General features: G+C 36.8%; 1 protein-coding gene across 1 annotated transcript in view; it reads right to left on the bottom strand.

Moving 5' to 3' along the window:
* DACH1 (dachshund family transcription factor 1) overlaps positions 1–19,895 on the bottom strand; it is a 425,055-nt gene that overhangs the window by 187,988 nt on the left and 217,172 nt on the right. Inside the window, exon 3 of the mRNA XM_021697891.2 lies at positions 6,869–7,030. Coding sequence (XP_021553566.1) covers positions 6,869–7,030 — 162 coding nt within the window. The remainder of the gene's footprint in view (positions 1–6,868; positions 7,031–19,895) is intronic.

Genomic DNA, 19,895 nt, shown 5'->3' with positions numbered 1-19,895 from the left:
GATTTTTAATGTTGGGGTGAACAATTTTGTGTGAAATGTCAGGATATGAAGACATCTTTTGCATAGGGAATGATGTGAACCATATGGCTTATTCACAATCGATTGAATTACAAACCAGGGCAGTTCCTACACTTTCAAGAGATGCTTATGTGGTCCTTCCATTAAAATTCCACTCATGTGACATTTGTGAAAAGGTTTATGTTTGGACATACTTTTCCTCACCATATGTGAAGTCACAGAGCAAAAGCATCAATTTAAAGTGTTTATATATAAATTGACAGCTATCACTTCTAAAATATTTCTCATTTCATGTGTCAGAATCCTTTTGGCCTTTTAGGGTAGTCTTGTGTGTGTTTCCATGTTTACAAGACCCTGGCTGTTAATATTGTTAAATTTACTCATCAGACAGGAAGAAGGATCTTACAAATCATTGTTAGGCAGCGAAACTAAGAAAGTTTGAAAAAAAAAAAAAAAACACTTTCCACATTTAATCTGTTAAACAATGGCAAATTTCTTATGAATCAGTGATACTGTAATTGAACTGGAGACATTTTTAGAACAAGCTGGCTTTGGCTTTTTCACCCTCCGATTTGGAATCTGCTCACAGTACTGCCGGCTTAACCAAAAAGGATTAACTCTCATATCCAACTGAGAACACAGATAATTCTCAGTAATTGGTAAAAAATGAAGATGAATGGGGCTGAGAGATAAGGAGCAATTAGCTCATCAGCAGTTACAGCTGTGCACTCAATCCGGATCCATCTCTTGAGCCTCGGCCCCTTTTAAAAAACCTAAGCAGAATAAGCATAGGACACCCCTCCCCAAAAAATTGCTGTACCTGCCCATCATTTCTCTAGTCTTCCATTTTATTTCCTTACTATACAAAGACACCTGTCATAGCATGCTATGTAAATTACTACCTCTCCCAGGACCTATGTCTAAAGCCAATCTTCTTTTTAAACTTTTTTTTTTTAGAACAGAAACCAAATGACTACTGTAGACACTCTTAAATTCCCTGTCAATCGTTTCATTATAGCAGCATCATCTGTTTGAAAATATAAGCAATTCCCTCATCTAATTATAGGAAGGATTTGAGGTTCATTAACATTGCCAAGGCAGAGGATCCAATGTGTAACTGCAGAGATCTGCTTGGTGGCCTGTGTTCTCAGTTTCCTTTTATTTGCTTTCTCAAGGTCTCCAAGACTTTTTTCCTGAGATCATAAAATTAATTTTTCCTTCCAAATACACACATGAGTTAGAAGAAAGGAAATGACTACAGTATAAACTATTCTACTTCTGCTGGAATGCTTAAAAAAAAAAAAAAGATAAGAGGATGATCAGCTGGGTAAGATAATTTTATCTCCTATCTGCCTGGCTTTTCTTTCCCTCATTTTTGTTGTTGTTGTTATTGTTGTTGTCGTTGTTACTGCTGTTGGTTGATGGACAGAAATAAGGAGTAAAGAATATTATGGAAGAACACAGCTGTTCATCCCAAACTCAAGTTCTTGTGTTTACTTTGAAATTCCTACATCCCTGTTAACTATTGCAAGCTTAAGCAAATGAAAATGAATCGTACATTTTAGGCACGTGAGGTGTGTGTGCAGTTGGTGGGTCACTGCCTCAGTGATCAGTGTACTCTTGTGTTCCAGTGTTCAGAAAGAGACATTCTGAAGTCTTAAGATTACTTCACTTCCTTAAAGAAATAGCAGCAGTTAGGGGGTTCTGACTATAGTTTAAACAATGAGATTTTCTTGGGACATCTGTTTTGAGATCACATTTTGAATAGATATGAACTCATTTCCTACTAAGCAAGCAATCTACTATTGTTGATAGCTGTTTACCAGTTCTATGAGTCAGATATTAGCTAGTGGCAAAGGTCCCTCTTAAAGCCTCCGAGTATTCTTTAAACTGTGTACATAGTGTTTTCCTTAAGTAAAATGTTAAGAGAAGGTAAAAATGCAGTCTTTTCCTGCCTCCTGGTAAATTACAGTGCACAAAGTCTTGCACTTGGGAATAATATTTAAGGTATTTATCTTTAAAGAGTCATTTCCTTTGTTGTCATTAGTTAAGGGAATAAGATACTAGGTTTAGCAAGTATTTAAATAACATAGAAACTACTGAGATGCTTACTATGTCAATATTTATATAGCATTTAAAAACTAGAAGTAAAAATAAGTTTCCTTTATTTAGATTAAATCGATTGTGATTAATTTAGTATCCTCAAAAATGTGCATGATGCCCCCCCCCCAAAAAGATAAGCAGATAAAAACACAGCTATAGATACTATGGGATTGACCTTGGGTTCACCGGTTTTAAATTCTGCCTTTCCAATATCCCAGTCCCAATTTCCAAGCAGCATTTTTTTAAGCTGGTTATGTAGATCAGTCCTTAAGCAAAAAAATAGCAATTTATCTGGCCTGTATGTTGTGGATAGTGTTGCCACTAAAAAGAATCCAGGACATTTTTCCTTCTTATCTGCAATGTAGCTCATATCAGCCAACCTGTCACAAGATAGTACTTGATATAAACAAGAGATTGCAAAGACATCTCAGTAATCAATATCAGGATGGCTACAGTATGGAAACCCCAACCAGTGCATATCATTTGTCTCAGCATCTATTTCTATGGCCAAATGAAGTATTAATTCAAATCATAAATCTATGGTGATTTAAATCTGGGAATGAGCACCTGCCTGCTTTAATGATTTATTTTGTACATTTCAGTAAGCAGGAGATTTGTCCATATGAACTGACAGGTCACCTTCAGATGCCAGGAGCAGACTGTTTATCACCATGCAGACTAGCATCTCATCTTAGCAAGTAAATATTAAACTAAAAGAATCCAATTGATTGTGGATGAGGGAGAATGGAGACACGGCCATATATTTTACTCAGTGTGCTGACGCCTCACTCGGATCTATCCCAAAGTCCTCACTTCTTCCCAAAATGATCATTCTGTTGGAAAGATGCGAGCTCAAGGTTACCATGTAAAATTAGGATATAAAATAATTTGCCAGTGTCATAGATTGCTCTAAACACTTTGGCAGGGGGGAGCTAATTTTGACAATTCATATTAAGAACTAGAAGGAGTCATGTGTAATAAAAAGATCTCTTCACCTCACTAAGCCAAATCAAACCAAACTAAACAAACAGAAAATCTGTTTTCTGAGGCAGTAAGGATTTACTTACAACCGGGTTGGGGGGGGGGGGTCAGGTAATGTTCCTACACAGGAGAACCTAAAATGTTTAACAGGACTTGTGGGCCAGATGAGTACAGGAGAAAAAGGAAATCTGAATTGATTTCAAAAATGTCACTGTATTTGGGCAGGGCTGAGCAGCAACAATACATCATATAAGTAGCCCCTCTCTGAGGGGTTTCATTCCTTCAAAGAGACAATTGATAGATTCATGAGAGCAGTAAGTTTGTATTCTGAAATATAGGGCTTTGAGATTCTTGGGATTCTGCCTGGAATTCATACGCTTCAATACCACTTCCTAAGCACCTCATACTAGCTGATACTCCTGGATCTAGCACATCCTGTTTTGACTGCCTACTTATGTAGCCATCCCTCCCATAAACTATACACCCCCTGAATGCTGGGACTGGATTATAATTATTTTGTGTTACTAGAATGAGCTAAAATCAAATGCACAACAAAATCCAAATGACGTAATAGCTCCCCCCAAATTTACTCACAGGCTGCAGCTTAACAAATACATAACAGGGGCACCTGAGTAGCTCAGTCGTTAGGCGTCTGTCTTCGGCTCGGGTCATGATCCCAGGGTCCCGGGATCGAGCCCCGCATCGGGCTCCCTGCTCTCCAGGAGGCCTGCTTCTCCCTCTCCCACTCCCCCTGCTTGTGTTCCCTCTCTCGCTGTCTCTCTCTCTGTCAAATAAATAAATAAAATCTTAAAAAAAAAATACCTAACAGAGAATAAGAACACAGAGAAGGAAATAGTTAATGGTTGTAAAAAGAGGAAGAAGGTAATTCTCAGGAGGGCAAATTTGGAGTAATAATAATAGCAAAAGCAGTACCAATAGGACTACCCTTACTGGTGACCAAACAATGTGGTAAGCAGACATTGTAATAAATAAACACTTGACAAATAGGATCTCCTTTAATTCTCGTGATGTAGATACTACTCTGCCATTTCCCAGATATGCAATGTTAGGCTCAGAAAGTTTACATAACTTCCCAAAATCACAGAACAGGTAATTGCTGAACACTTACCAAGAGGCACGCACTGTTGTCAGAACCAGAGAAGACGGGGGGCCACATAAAACAACTGCCCAATTCAGCAACTACTTTGATCTCTGCAAGCTCAACCCCAACACCCACCAGTCCCCTGTACCTTCCTTGCCCAACCTCTCCACCAAACTTTCTTTCCCTGATCTCTAGAAAAGGGAGTGGGGTGTGCTCTGGAAGGATAATAAATCACAAATTCTTAGACAACAGCGGCATGTGAGACTAGAATAAAAATGACAATGATAACATTTCCCCCCAAATCAGCTACATATATCTAACAAAAATGATCTACCTGCCTCAATGACACCAATGTTAATACACTCGAAAAATATTAAGACTCTGTAGGAAAATTCAAATAAATTTCTGCTCCTGATTCAGACTGGTGTTGGGTGGTGGGGGTCAAAACTAAAAAGCAATATACACTGCCAACTTAATACCTTGATGGAAGAAAAGTGATTTCTGCCAACTAGAACACAAAAGAAAAATCAAATTGCTTCTTTTTTTAAGACATTATGGTAGCCTATGTACCAAAATCATTAGGTAAACCACAATTTGGTCAGTAGGCAAATGTTATTCTATAATTGCAAATACTAAATGTATGTCAATGCCTAATTATGAGCCATGTTCTCCCTATCTTATGCCTATTGGATTTTCCAGAGTCAACTTCTGCTCTGCTGCCCAGGAAATTCAGAGATATCATGTTTTAATATCTTTTGTTTTCAATGTTATTAAATTGCCTAATTTAAATATTCCTCCTCTCTACGCCAACTAGTAAGAACAGCCTGCGTTAAATGCTTACTCTTCTAAAATTTTGAAAACAATCCAGTTTGTTTTGCAATGGTAACTAAAATTTATACTGGCCAATGACTTGTTTTTAAAAGTATTTAATTTTGTTCTACTTTATAGGCCAAAGAAAGAGGCTGCTTATTTTAAAAAAATGTACATAATAGTTACAAAAAGAAAATTGTAATTCATTCATTTTACTTCAAAACTGTTTTTAATTTTCAAAAGTCTGAATTGATGTGTGTGAACCACGACCTTAACAACCCGCAGCCCTCCATCCTCTCCCTAGGAGCCCCACAAAAGCAAGCAGTCATGTTTTCCTTCATCCCTGCCAGGTGTAGAGCCATAGTTTTGGCTCTCTTCCACATCTTTTCATCCTTCTAAGAATTGCCACCACCCTCTCTATAACCTATTCTCAAATCAAACCCATTATGGCCGCCCCTTTTCTATTTCCCTTGTGTAGTGCTATGGGGAAAATTCTATTTTTCCCTTTTCAACATAAGAAGCTACCCTTTGGCATCACTGAAGCAATGGTATTTTGTGTATTGTGTATATATTTGAAAATTACTTCTGACTCTAACATTAACACCCAGTGTATGCTCCCATGGAACTGTTGTAAGAATGATTATTACTACAATCTGTAGTATTCCTTCATATGCCCTTAATTCTATGACATTGGACAGAAAGTAGAGAGCTGCTGATTATCTAAAGAAATAATCTATGAAAACATTGCATGGAGAAGAAAATTTAATCGAACTGCCATGAATTATTTTGTCCTTCATGAACATATGTTGGATATTATATCTTACACATACCTTGTAGTAGCCAAATTTCTCTTGCTAAATTATATTTTGAGCACAATTTCTACATTTTAAAGAGAAACAATACAGTGCAGTGGCAGAATACAATGTTTTATCTCACCAACACAGAGATGTGAAAGATATCATCAATAAAAAACATTAACTCACATGTGAAGTTGTGTTTGAAAAATGGACTACCCAAATGAATTCTGCAAAGAGAAAGCTGTTGGTTTTGGTTTAAACAATGACTATTAACTTTTCATCTCTTTCCCCACATCTCAAGAAAGAAAAAAAAAATCAAGAGAAATTAAAGTTGTATATTTACAATGAGAGAAAATGGTAATAGTTATATATAGAAAGAATTAACTCTCAACATAATTCTTGGCAGCACATGAAAGAATCAAGTTTATATGTTCTGATGCTGATAGAAACTTATTTGATAACAAATCCAATAGGAATTAGAAGGATAAAGCATGGGTTTGCCTGTAAATATTCTGGTCACTTTACCTATAGTCAATATTTTAAATTTCTGATTATTGGGGTAGCTGGGTGGCCCAGTCGCTTAAATGTCTGACTCTTGATTTTGGCTCAGGTCATGATCTCAGGGTCCTAAGATAGAGCCTCGCTCAGGTCATGATCTCAGGGTCCTAAGATAGAGGCTCTGCACTGGGAATGGAGCCTGCTTAAGCTTCTCTCTCTCCCTCTGCCCTTCCCCACCTACTCACACACGCTCTATAAAAACTAAACTACACTAAACTAAACTAAAATTCTGATTATTGCAACTTAATTATATTACAAAAGATGTTAACTGAATGCTGTTAGTAGAAGTTGCCTACAGAAAGTTGATCCTGTATTAAAAAATTAGGTTGCTAATTATTTATTCGGAGTGCATGTTGTTAGAGGGAGCAAATAGCATCTCCAAAATATGCACTGTTTTCTAGGCTCAAAGTTACCAGCTTCCTTGGGTTTTTTTCTCCTGGAAAAGAAAGTAATTTGGTAGCCACATGATCACAAAAGTTTCCACGAACCTACAACTTACCGACACTTGAATTCATGTCCCCATTTTCAGCATCGGCTCCATGTTGGTTATTACCGGCATGATAGCTGCTCATGGCTTCCAACTTGATTTTTTTCACCTTCATTGCTTCGGCAATGGCTGCATTGGTAGCAGCAGCAGCTGCTGCAGCTGCTGCGGTCAGACCTTAAAAGAATAAATTAAAAACAAGGTAATGCAAATTCTGATCTTTCATGTAATAGTCCAGGTACTTCGAGAGCACACAAACATATTCGAGTATCGGATTGCTCCATGCACCACTCTGATAACCTATGTTCATTCCTGACTAGCCAATGAAAAAACATTGATATGAGGGGGAGAATGCACTCTAAACTCCCAAATTAAATATTAGCAGAAACATAATTCATACATAAAAGGACAGCGGTAGAAAGGCATCCAGAATTCTCTCTGGAACAAACCAGTTTGAGTATGTTACTCCCTGCTTAAAATCCTCTGCAGCTGCCTAGAGGGGTGGGGTGGGGTGGGGGGGAATGTCTGAACTGCTTAGCTTAATTCCCAAAACCTTTCACTAGAAAGTGTAAACCTACCTCATCACTCCATTTTCCTCATCCTCAGGCCACCCTCCAGCTACCTGAACATGCCACCAGTACGCATACGTGCGTGCCCTGCCTCTTCAAGCCTGTGCCTTCACACATGCCATTCCCTTTGTCTGGAAGAGCCTTGCCCCACAGCTCACTCCCCTGACCGCTCGGCTCCCAGCCTTCTAGCTCCAGAGTGAGCACTTCTAACCACTGTGCCATGTTTGCCCGGAACAGTTCACCTCTGCTCATCCAAAGAATGGGACATAGGAGTGGATGTGAGATTAGAAATAGAATTTGAGGCCAGATTATGGAAGAACAGAAAGCTAGGGCCATGCCTTACAGACCTGCCCTAGATAGCCAGCAGAAGTTTTAGAGTAGGGGAGTGGTGTGTTTTTCTTGAAGGTGTGAACGTTTTACCATGTCCGTTCACTTCATCCTGGCATCCCTCACCCGCAAAATGACAGACACTGCAACATCTGAATAATCTCCTCTAATTCTAAAACTTTGATAGTCTAGGAGAGGATATACATCCCTGCTCCCCATCCTCTCTTTGCTATGGCTGCTTCAGATTTTCTGACTACAGTGCTTCAACTTGGTTTGAATTTATCTGTGTGATTTATTTCCACTCTCAGCTGGTGGATTAGAGACTGAACACCTCTCTCCTCTTTTCCTCCCCACTAATCATCACTTCTAGGTACTGCAGCAAATAAGTTACAGCCTCAGAAACTGTAAGAAAGTCTTTTTTCTTTCCTAGAAATCTCTGCTATTTTTTTTTTAGAGGATAGAAGAGCTCACCTTTCCTTCAGATCAGACCAAAGAGGCCTTGACAACATTCACCCCAAGGCAACAAGACCTTCAGAATAGATCTTTGAGTGAAAAACTTATAACTACCCTCTAAAAAGCTACTGATGTAAACTCAAAGAATTCATCTGGGTCTAGACTGTACATTTGTTGCCTTTTAAGTCCCAACTTGAACTGATTCTCTCATCTTCCTATGATTGAATTTACTCCCCAGTTACTCATTTCCTTCAAAGGTGTTTCAGAACATTCTCTTTCCTGTTAAAATTCGCCTTATGTCTCCCAGCAACTCCCTCTTTTGCCTTGTCACAAATGTGACCATCTCACATGCCTCTTCCTGTCATTGCCTGGTGTTGCCTCATCTCCAACTGATGACACTTGCAGGGTCTTTATCTTTGCTTTCATGTAGCAGGTAAATCTTGTTCATAGCATTCAAATAAGGAAGATAAAACTACAACTTGAGATATAATTGTTATTATAGAGATCTGAATCAAATTCAGTAGCATGAAATATAACTATGCATGATGTAGCCCTAGACAGCCCATAAAGTCTTTTCGAGTATGGTTTCTTCATCTGTAAAGTCATTCTATTCACAAAGGGATAATATGAGGATTAAACGAGATAGACTATGTGAAAAAGGCCATATCATGTTTTGTTTTGTTTTGTTTTTGAGAGAGAGAGAGAGAGAGCATGAGGGAGGGGCAGGGGAGAGAGAGGGAGAGAGAATCTTAAGCAGCAACATGCTCAGCTGGAGCCTGATGTTTGGCTCACTCCCATGACCATGAGATCAAGACCTGAGCTGAAATCAAGAGTCAGATGCTCAACCCACTGAGCCACCCAAGTGCCCCCAGCCATATCATGTTATTAAGAAGGGATGCAGGCATGCCCTGCATTCTACTCCCTCAAAAAGTCCAGTCCTGCCTTTGATTCCTGCAGGATATGGTGGACTGGCCACAGCCCCCTTGGCTAGAAGAATCTTACTTCTCTTTAGCTGGTGACACTAACACTTGACTTTTAAAAATATTTTTTATAATTTTATGTAGCTGATCTTATTTATGGTACTCTTCTGTTTGTCCACTTGACAGTCTATCCCTGCAGTTTTACATTTCTAATACAAATTTCAAAAGATATACAGTGGTTCCCCCGTTATCCATGGGAGATATGTTCCAAGACCCCCATTGGATGCCTGAAACCACAGGCAGTGCTGAACCTTATATACACATAACTACGACAAAGTTTAATTTATAAATTAGGAAGAAAGAGATTAACAACAATAAAACAGAACAATTCTAAGAGTACACCATAATAAAAGTTACGTGAATGTGCTCTCTCTCTCTCTCTCCCTCAAAATATCTCATCGTAGTGCACTCACCCTTCTTGTGATGAGGTGAAGTGAGGGGAATGACGCAGGCGCTGTGACACAGTGTTGGGCTACTAAGGACCTTCTGATGACTTGTCAGAAGGAGGATCATCTGCTTCCAGACTGCGGTTGACCAAACTGGGGAAAGGAAACTGCAAATAAGGGGGACTACTGGAAGGACGTGACCCATACATGCTATCGCTGAACTCTATGATACTTATAAGTACTGGATTTTTAATCTAGTTTAATGAAGTCAGTAAAAAGGCGATGACATTTTCAGCCACTGCTGATTTGAGTCCCACTAAACTCACCTGGCTCACAATTCTAATTCTTGAATAGCTTTCAAATTCAAGCAATTTTCTCCATTTCCCCAGCTCCCTCTAGTGCTAGCTGCCACACTTTCTTCAGCAGACACATCCAATGCCTGCTCTTAGGAGCAAGTGGGGTGCTTCACATAGCTGTCAGGGCCCTTCACGCTCAGTCCCTTGCCTATCTGTGTAGCATCATCTGTTCCCCCAGGTCCTACTTGCTCTCTGTGCTCTAGACACATGGGCCTTCTCCCATTTCCTCTAATGGACTATCCATCCCTTCTTTCAAGCCAGACTTTGCACATGTTCCCATTTCTAGAAAGCTTTCCCATCCCTGCCCCAGACCAGCCATGTGTCCCTTATCTGGTGGCTTAAATATTATGTTCTAGGAGTAGCAGGCTCAGCTTCCTGACTCTTCAAGCTACCTGGGAAACAATGATCAACATTTCAAGAGTCAGCTCAAAACACACTTCTTTTGAAGAGCTGACCCTCCTTACTCCTCAAGGGGAGAGTCAGCCATCCTTTCCTTTGTGTTCTCAACCTGCTCTCGGTGAGTTTGCTATCCTTTGTGCATCAGAATCCCCCAAGGAGCTTTTAAGCCATGCAAATGGCTGAGTCCTACCATAGGACGTTCTGACTGGGGCTCCTGCATCTGTATATTTTAGGGTGGATTTCACTGCTCCCCAAGTCATTTCAATGTGCAATCTGAGAGGAGAAACTCTGTCCCTTGAATTCTTTAATGATTTTTTTTGGGGGGGAAGGGAGGTACCAAGGGGGAGGGTAGGCTTAAGGCTATCTCCTCAACTAGGTTATAACACCAAAAGCACAGAAATATGTCCCTAATATATGTATCCCAAACATCTACCACAATGCCTGCCACAAATCGTCACTGAATGAAAAAGCACTTCTGAAACTAGAGTACTTGGACAGCCACAGGAGAAATATGGTCACTATTTTAACAATATCTATTATTAAAGCATTATGTTGATATTACAATCAATGTGAATATACTAGGAGTAGCATATTTCATGAATTTAATACAAAGCATGACTCTCCCAAAGCTACATTTGCCTAGGGCTGGAGAGGATCACAAAAGGCTCACCCGGCCCTCTGTATTTATTGAACTTCCTGTTGGCCTTGCAATGGCCCTTTCAAATCTCTGATGTAATCCTCAAATCCCCTCCACCTTGCTCTTAGAAAGAGGTCTCATTGTATATTTTGTTCCAAATGAAGTTGCCTTTGAAAAAAAAAAATTATAAAAAATTCCCAAAATAATTCTAGCTTTTGGTCTATATTTAGAGAGAGAATTCAAACTGAAAACATTTACATGTCATCAAGAATTGTCTACTTGTGTAAATACTGGCAACCCATGACATTTATCATGCACCTTTACCTCCCTGCCTCATCCTTTTCTCAGAACATTTTTCCCCCTTGCCTGAGATTCACAGATTTTTACGTCCTCCTTCAGTATCCCACCCTCAAGCACATTATATTGCAAATTTACCACTATTTTAACTCTTCTCAATCAAGACGAACTATTTTTATCTCAGAACTAGGTAATTCAGTGTTTCTCAAAGTGATAGTCAACATCAAATCCAGCTGTCATGCATGGTAAAGTCCGAGATCTTCCCCAGGGACACATTCACGGACTATGTCTAGGATGGGCTGAGGAATCTGTGTTTTTACCTTTCAACAAACAGGTTGATTCTGATGCTCACTGCCCTTAGATTATTTGATGACAGTATTTGACACTAAAGTGTGTCTGCATCTTACAATAAAAGTTTATTAACCAAGCAGATCATCATTGACCTTGTTTTCAAAAGCGAGTGTGCTTAAGAATCAACAAGGGAACTTGTTAAAATATTAAATCAGGTTCAACGAAGGAATCGGAGTTTGAGACATACTGCTCTAATGGGATGTAGACTTTGTAAAAGTAAGTCTTCTTGTGCCTTGAGCCTACCACAGCAGAAGCAAAAAGTGTGGTACTTCCGTGTGTTATTGATGCAGCGACCCTGCACATTATTAGCTCCATTTACATGTATGAATCTATTTGGTATGTATGGCAACTGTTAGTGAAGTAGCTTGGGTAATCACTCCTGATTCTTTAATTAAGCTTTTCACCAGATTTCCTTCTCTCATTGGGAGAAAAATTACAAATATGTGTGTGTGTGTGTGTGTTTTGTGTGTGAGATTATATGATGAAGGAACAAATAAATAATTTCTTATACTAAGGAATGATTAACCTTGATGATTTTTACACTCTCAAAGAACATCCTTATACTAAGGAATGATTAACCTTGATGATTTTTACACTCTCAAAGAACATTTAAATATCTCATACACCAAAACAAAAACATGTACTAAACAAAGAAGTCAAATATAATTTCATTTTATTTTACGAGATCCTAAATCCTATGTAATCAACAAGGGAGAAACTTAAATGTACACTTAACACTCATTTCACACTAATAAGATAATGGATTGAGAAATATATATTTTTTTAATTTTGTAGAAGTTTCACGAATTTTTTTAAAAGATTTTATTTATTTATTTGACAGAGAGAGAGACAGCGAGAGCAGGAACACAAGCAGGGGGAGCAGGAGAGGGAGAAACAGGCTTTGCGCTGAGCAGGGAGCGCCATGTGGGACTCGATCCCAGGACTCTGGGATCATGACCTGAGCTGAAGGCAGCCGCTTAACGACTGAGCCACCCAGGCACCCGAGAAATATTTTTTTAAAAGACATTTTCCTTCAGAGGAAGGATAGTAAGTCATAGTTTGTACACTCCTAGACCTCCAACTGGCCTTCAGGAAAGGGATCGTACATCAAAATAAGGTTAAAGACCATAAACCTTATATCATGCAAAAATATTTAGTTATTTTTTCTTTCCTATTAAATGTCTACAAGCTCTATATTTATAATATAAAAGAAGAAGTAGATTTTTACAAATAACTTTAAAAAACAGCTTTTCATATTATCGTCTGAATTATTATATAAACACATCGCTGTGGGCTTCATTCTGCTCTGCTCCTTCAGAGAAAAGTCTGTATTGTTCTTTAACGGCATATTGTTCGAAGTTTTTTTTCTTATCTTGGCTTATAGATTCCTTTTACTTTCATTTTTGCATGCCCTACTAAAATGTTTAAAGTTCTACTTGAATAAGCGACTGTCATGGAAATTACTAGTTATCTAAACTATCATATAGTGAGTAAACACATGGTGGTTAAAAAATGGACTCCAAAAAGCCATACAAACTTTGGACAACATGCATTAAATTTATCTGGGATACTGCTGCAAGTTATATAATTCCTAAGGCTTCAAAATTCTCATCTCTAAAACAGAGCTATCAATTTTGACTTGATAGGGATGTTGTGGAGAATAAAGGCAAAATAATATATGCAACAGCATGGGAACATACTAAGCCCTCCACAAATTGTAGTAAATATTATCAAGTAACCAGAATATCCATCATGCCCTTATGTTTAGTTTTACCCCAGTTCAGTTACTCACAAAAAGACAACTATGACAAAAGCTACCTAACAGTGTAGAGGGAGAATTTAGCCATTTGACAAATGGAAATCTAAAATCCATGCTTCTATATAAACATTTCATTTAGTAGTCTACATTGATCATATTTATCTTAAAATCACTAAATCTCCACTCTGTGCTGTATTGATACAAAGCCTTCACTACTTCAAATTCAATATCCTAAAACCAATCCATGGGTTTATCTTTGGAAGAGAAGTAGGCATTGTCACCACTTACGAATCTTATTTTACTCTGCAAAGTTAGCATTTTTCTTCTGCTTTCAACTTCTATCAATACAGTCTTTAAATCTTTCAAATGCCATCTATGATCCTGATCACTTTTTCTAAAAAAGGGAAAAGTATCCCCATTCTATTTATTTCAAGTTAGTACCCCTTGTGATAAAGAGTAGATTACAACTATAGATTATAAATATCAATAAAAGAGACATATTGCTGTCAAATTCTTTCTCTGATCTGTTTGTTTGCTCATTAACTTGAAAGGTCTAATCTTTGATCTTTGGTTTCAAAGACATCAAGATGACTTCCAAATGTTTGATATGTTGTCTACTTTTACATCACATTCCATATAAAATGTATTTCCCAAAATGTAATGGTTAAATAAAATGAGTTATATGCAAGAGATAGTAAGCAAAGCTTCCAAATGATAGACTTTTTTTATTAGTCTATGTCACTTTACCCAAATTTAGAAGAAACCATTTTAAAGATGTAGTAGATTATAGCCAATTGTAGTTATTATTAATATTCTGCAATTGATAAGTTATTTATGTCTGGCATTCTTCCTACTGATTATTCAGGGAGACAGGCGGCTTATAAATATCTCATCACTCCACCATCACAGAAATTTCATCGACAGTGCTCATGCACAGCTATTAGCAATATGAATCTAACCATTACAAGAAGGAGGAAAATCGAACATGTGGCATTAATACGCAGTCCTGGTTCCTAACCATCTGATAGGCAGATGGTGTGAAGCGGATTCTCCAGCTGAAATGAAGGGGCACATCATTTAAAACCTTGTTTGCATTCTAACTGATATCAGTGCCATATTGATATACATGATACCTCATGGCAGTATTTGAACAATCTAGTTTGTTTCAGTCATAAATGTTTACTGCCTTGTTTTTTTTAATCTTATAAGCATGTTCAGAAGAGTGTATTTTTTTAATTTATGAAACCTATTGTTTACTTCTGTTGAACTACAAGATTAGTAGAAAGCAGGAATATTAAGTTACTTCAACCACAGCAATATAACCAAGACAGATGAATAAAGTGGGTTTCTATTTTCAATAAAGGATGTTAGTAAAGGAGTTTTAAAATTAGCCCAGGCATTTTGTGCATTAAATGCATTTATTCATTTAAACCTTCTGGCTTTTTTTCCCCCCCAAGTGGCATACAGAGAAATTTAATGCTTTACATCGCCATTCATTTAAAACGCTCACTGTGTGCAATTAATCTTGTCCAACAATTCAATTCAGAAAGTAAAACATCAAAAAGCATAGCTCATTTCAACAGTCATTACTGTGAAGTAATCTTTCTGCTCCTGACAATTCCTATAGACTCTTTGCAAAACTCTGTTGAAGGTGCATTGTAAGTTCCATATAAGTTTGAATTACAACTCAATTGAAATCATTCCAAGTCTTAGAAGAACTTTTGGCTCAAAATAACAATTTGAAAATACCACTACCTTCCCTCCCCCTTTTCTTCCTATCCTTATTTAAATACAAGCTGTCTAGAAAACTGACACCAATTTTCACAGTTATTTATCTTTTCAATACTTTCTAAATAAAGGAAGATTGTGATTGAAATATACCTGTCCTCACCCTTGAATGATTAAATAACAGAAATGATAAGCAACTTAATTGTGAATTAGGGTAGACTGAAGATTTTGAATGTGAATTTTTCTCCTAATGTCCATTAAACTGACTTTTCTTGCCCTTTAAAACACATTTATATTCTGCAGAGAAAAGGAAAATTGATCTTTGAGACCATTAATGGAAACACTCCCTATACCAGTTTTCAGTTTTTCAATTGATTGAATTAGATTTTTAAAATGTTTGGATTAACAAAAAACCCCACTAGTTTGGAAAAATATATGGAAAGAGTTTATTATAATATTGATAATGCTAATCAATCAGACATCAAATTTTGTCTTCTTATTCTGAACAGCTTAAACACAGTCTCTCAGAGTAAAGAAAGTAACAGCAGTAGTGAAGTCGGTGGAGGGAACACCATGGGGGTATCATTTGGTCATGTGTTAAATCACTGAGGAATTTCCATGGAAGTATTTGAAACACTCAACTTCTGACCACTAACTCACTGAATCAGGCTGAAACACAATTAATTAAAATTTCTTAAAATACTATGGTTTAAAATAAGAAAAGAGGTAATTTATGAAAAGTTGAACTTAGCACAAAAGGTCTTGACTATATAACTCTCACTTTTACTCCATCTGTTAACATTACTGCCTTCAGAAAAGTAGTTAACAGCCACTTGGGGTCTAGACTCCTAAAGGATGGAGACAAGAAAGACTATCTAATGCGACCCTTTTATTTTACTGATGATGAAACTTAGGGGCAGTGAGGTTAATCATTTCTATAAAGTCACACCATTAAATAATGATAGAGTAATCCCAATTCCCTTAACTCCCAGTTCAGCATTGACTACACTGACTCTGTCAATAAATGTAAAAAGAAAAGTACAGAATACAGTAAACTACAGAATCATTGAAAGAAAACGAATCCCCTTTGCTCAAGTAGCTTATAGATTGTATAGAGATGCAAGCTTATAGACACTCAGATGATGTCACAGGTATAAGCTGACTTCACTGAAAAACCTGACCAAAATATTCATTTGTAATTCAGTTTCATAGAATTTAGAATATATCTGCCACTGAAACAATGGTCTTTCAACTTTAATTGTCCCCAAAACTTTGACCCTGGACTATGAGTAAAACACAGTCTTTATATTAGCTTGAGTCCTATATTTTAAATACACCACAACAAGAAAAAAAGGGAAGAGCAGATAATTATTTCCCCTCTCTATCTCAAATATAAAACAAATTCTAAATAGAAACAAATTGAAATAAGTAAACTTTGACTCTAATTTTCTTTAAAGCACCCTTCTTCTTATTATTATTCAATCTCCAATAAACTGCTTATTAGATGTCCTCATGTTTGTCTAAGGCCCAATTCTTTTTACTACTTACACGACTCATCACCCGAAATTACCCAGTGCATTGACTCCAGGCAGGTGCCTCTTACTAGCTTGAGAATAACCGACAGTGTGTGACATTCTAAAAGGATGTTTTTAAAAGAGGCTACTTGTCAATATATTGGTGACAGTTCAGGCAGTATAATAAGCGAAAAGAGGAAATGGTGTCATAAATTTAATTTCCTGCCAAGGAGTCACCTCATTGGCATTTTAGCCTAAGAATAATCTCCCCCAAATGTTCACCTACATTTCTCAACACCATGTAAATCCTCTCCTAAATCCTTTGATACTTCAATAAGTCTCTCTCTTTTTTCCTTTTTCCAGAATTCAGGTAGCATGTGGTTGTTGGGGAGATGGGGAGAGGAAATAAGAAAAAAATGTCACAAAGGTGGCCATTTTTTACATGAAGTCTCGTGTCAGGGGAGTTACCCAGTAGGATAGAAGAAACTGGCGAAGATGTGGCCACAGCCTTTTTCTGATATAGGAGTATAAGCTTTTTTCAAGGAAAAGACACAAGGAAGAACTGTAACACACACACACACACACACACACACACTGTGTAAACAGTGGTCAGGGTCTGGGTTGGGAACAATAGACAGCCATGTTCACTGAATAACAATAGGAACAGGAGGACTAATTGAGGCAATATATTCTTCACCCCTTTGTCATTAGGTTCTAACATTTATATCAACATCGCAATGAATCTCCATAAGCAGCCTAAAAGGTAGATATTTTCCTCATTTGGTTATAAGGAAAATGTGAATGGTGAATAGCCAAATGTAGTACTTGGACAAAGAGGTTTTTGGTTGAAGTTTTAAAGTTGGATTATAGAAAAGAACAATCCTAATTAATGTAGAAGCATATCTACTGCCATGTGATAGGGAAGATGCAAAAGAAATACAGGTTATAGTTCATAGGCTCAAGTGGTTGTCATCTCTAGATGGTGGCATGTTAAACAGATGAAGCCCTTATCTTGGCACATCTTTGTAATCATAGTCAAGTTATTCATTTTATTTTATTTTTTTAGTGTAACAGACAAATTACTTAAATTGTCTGATTTTGAGGCAACCTTGTACTTTATCACTCAAGAAATAAATGCTATCTATGTTTAAAACTATTCCCCTTTTGAGGTTTCATTAGTATATTCTACCCAGCTCATCTAGGAACAGAGCAGGTGGGTCAAGAAAGAGCTAACAATGGTTGTTATTACTCCCTTCTCCCTTTTTGCTGTGAAAAATCATTATAACAGAGAGAACCATTTAATTCCTAACATGGTAAGAAATGTGAGTCTTCTGTGTATTCTGAGAGAATCTTTGACTTTATTTCAAAACAACAGTAAATCATAGCAAATCTTCAATTTTCCTTACATCCTTTCATTTTAGGAGCAAAGTCTGCAGTTATACTGATCCAGTAGCTTCTCTTGACCTAATTTATGTTGTACCATGAGATTCTATTAAAAGAAACTAAATCACTGCAGTAGATTTATTCACCTTAAATAATTTAAGCTAATTGAAAAAGAACCAAACTAAAACTAAAACACTTCTCTCAAGCATTCAACTCCTGCATGTCAATTAGTAATTTAAACAACTAGCTAATCACAACAGCTTTATGAGAAACACGGACCTGTGCTCACATTTCTCTACCTTCACTGAGCTGAAGACAGAAACAAATACCAATTCTGAGTCTGAAAGTATGTGTATCTATTCTGTAGTAATTAGGCAAGTCCAATGAAATATTTTCATAGATGGAAACTAAGATTTTTCTCAGTTTTCCCAAACAATTCTGAAAAGTACACACAGACAAATGAGAGAAATACCTGGAAAAGCATATCCAATCACTGCTTTGGCAATGAGTTACGGCACTCCAAATTTATAACATGACTTAAGCGAAACAAAATTAAAAACGTTGTTGTTATTCACAAAGGTTACCACATCATCATAACCAGAAACTGAATTCCTAATGGGTTGATTTCAAAATTAAGAACCCAGCCTAATATTACTATTATTATAGCTTATTATTGTTATATTGCTTCTTGTTGTTAAAAGTTACTAAACATCATTTTGATTTAAGATATGTTAATAGTGGCTCATAAAGTTATCACAACTTATAATATTCTGATTGTCCCATCATTATAGAACTCCATTTGTAAAATCAAGGGTCATTTTTCTCACATAATTATTTAATTTTATAATTCAACCTCTGTAATACCTGGAATGCGTGGCCTAATCATTCATATGACAGTCCTACAAAGAGTTACAAAGCTTTATGCAGCATTTTTACCATACATCTTTCTTAAGAGAATTAGAAAATTCAAACATAACTTCGTCTTGGAAGTAAAGCCTTTTGAAATATGGCTAAAGTGCACACTGCATAAAGACAACACACTTAAGCAGACTTTCTCCCCTTTAAACAGCATTCAAATTTTCAAAAGCAATAGATTCTCAGTCCACAAGGAGTCTATTGCATTATTCATTTCATGTGCAACCTCATGCTGGACCATAAATTGTTACTTTATCTAATCAAAGGAGACTTAACTCTACAGAAGGTCAAAGGTTTAATTTTGTGAAGTATTATCTTACGCTATGAGTTTAACCGAAAAATAGAAGAAGAAAAACAGCCAAGAAACTGGTAATAAATGAACCTTTATTGCCTCAGGCATTGGCCTAGTTAATAAACTTTCATTGAAGGTTTCTTTCAACTGTTACGGACAATGAGAGGAAAAAAATCTTAAATTACAGCCATGTGTGACTTTTAAAGCAGTCATTCTTTTTTATCTCAACCTCCCTAGCTCAGGAAAAAAAAAAAAAAAAAAAAAAAAAAAATTGTCTTCGATCTTTTAACCAAAAATGTATGTTTCTAAACAGATGAAAAAGTGCAGATAAACTTTTCTAAAAGCAGAGGTCAGCTTTGAACAATATAAAAAAAAAATGCATTCTTTAGGTGTTGAATCTTAGAAAACAATCTCTCTAGCTAAACGTAAAACTACAAAAGGAAGGAGGAAGACATGTTGTATATTCTCCACAAATCTAACTCTTAAATTATAGTCTCTTGTTTAGCAAAACATGATGCCTTATAATCTCCCCATTACCACACTAAGTCCATTGTAGTTTTAATATCCATTAAATGCATTGTAAATAAGTACATTATTTATGCCCCATTTTAGGCCAAAAAAAAAAAATCCTTTTATTTTCAAAAACAAACACTAGTAGCAAAATAATTCCTTTTATTGTCATGCAATTAAAATCTT

Source organism: Neomonachus schauinslandi, chromosome 3 (assembly GCF_002201575.2).
Source record: "Neomonachus schauinslandi chromosome 3, ASM220157v2, whole genome shotgun sequence".
Classification (NCBI taxonomy): domain Eukaryota; kingdom Metazoa; phylum Chordata; class Mammalia; order Carnivora; family Phocidae; genus Neomonachus; species Neomonachus schauinslandi.
The sequence above is the reverse complement of the archived record's forward strand: the minus strand, read 5'-3'. Positions and strand labels throughout refer to the sequence as shown.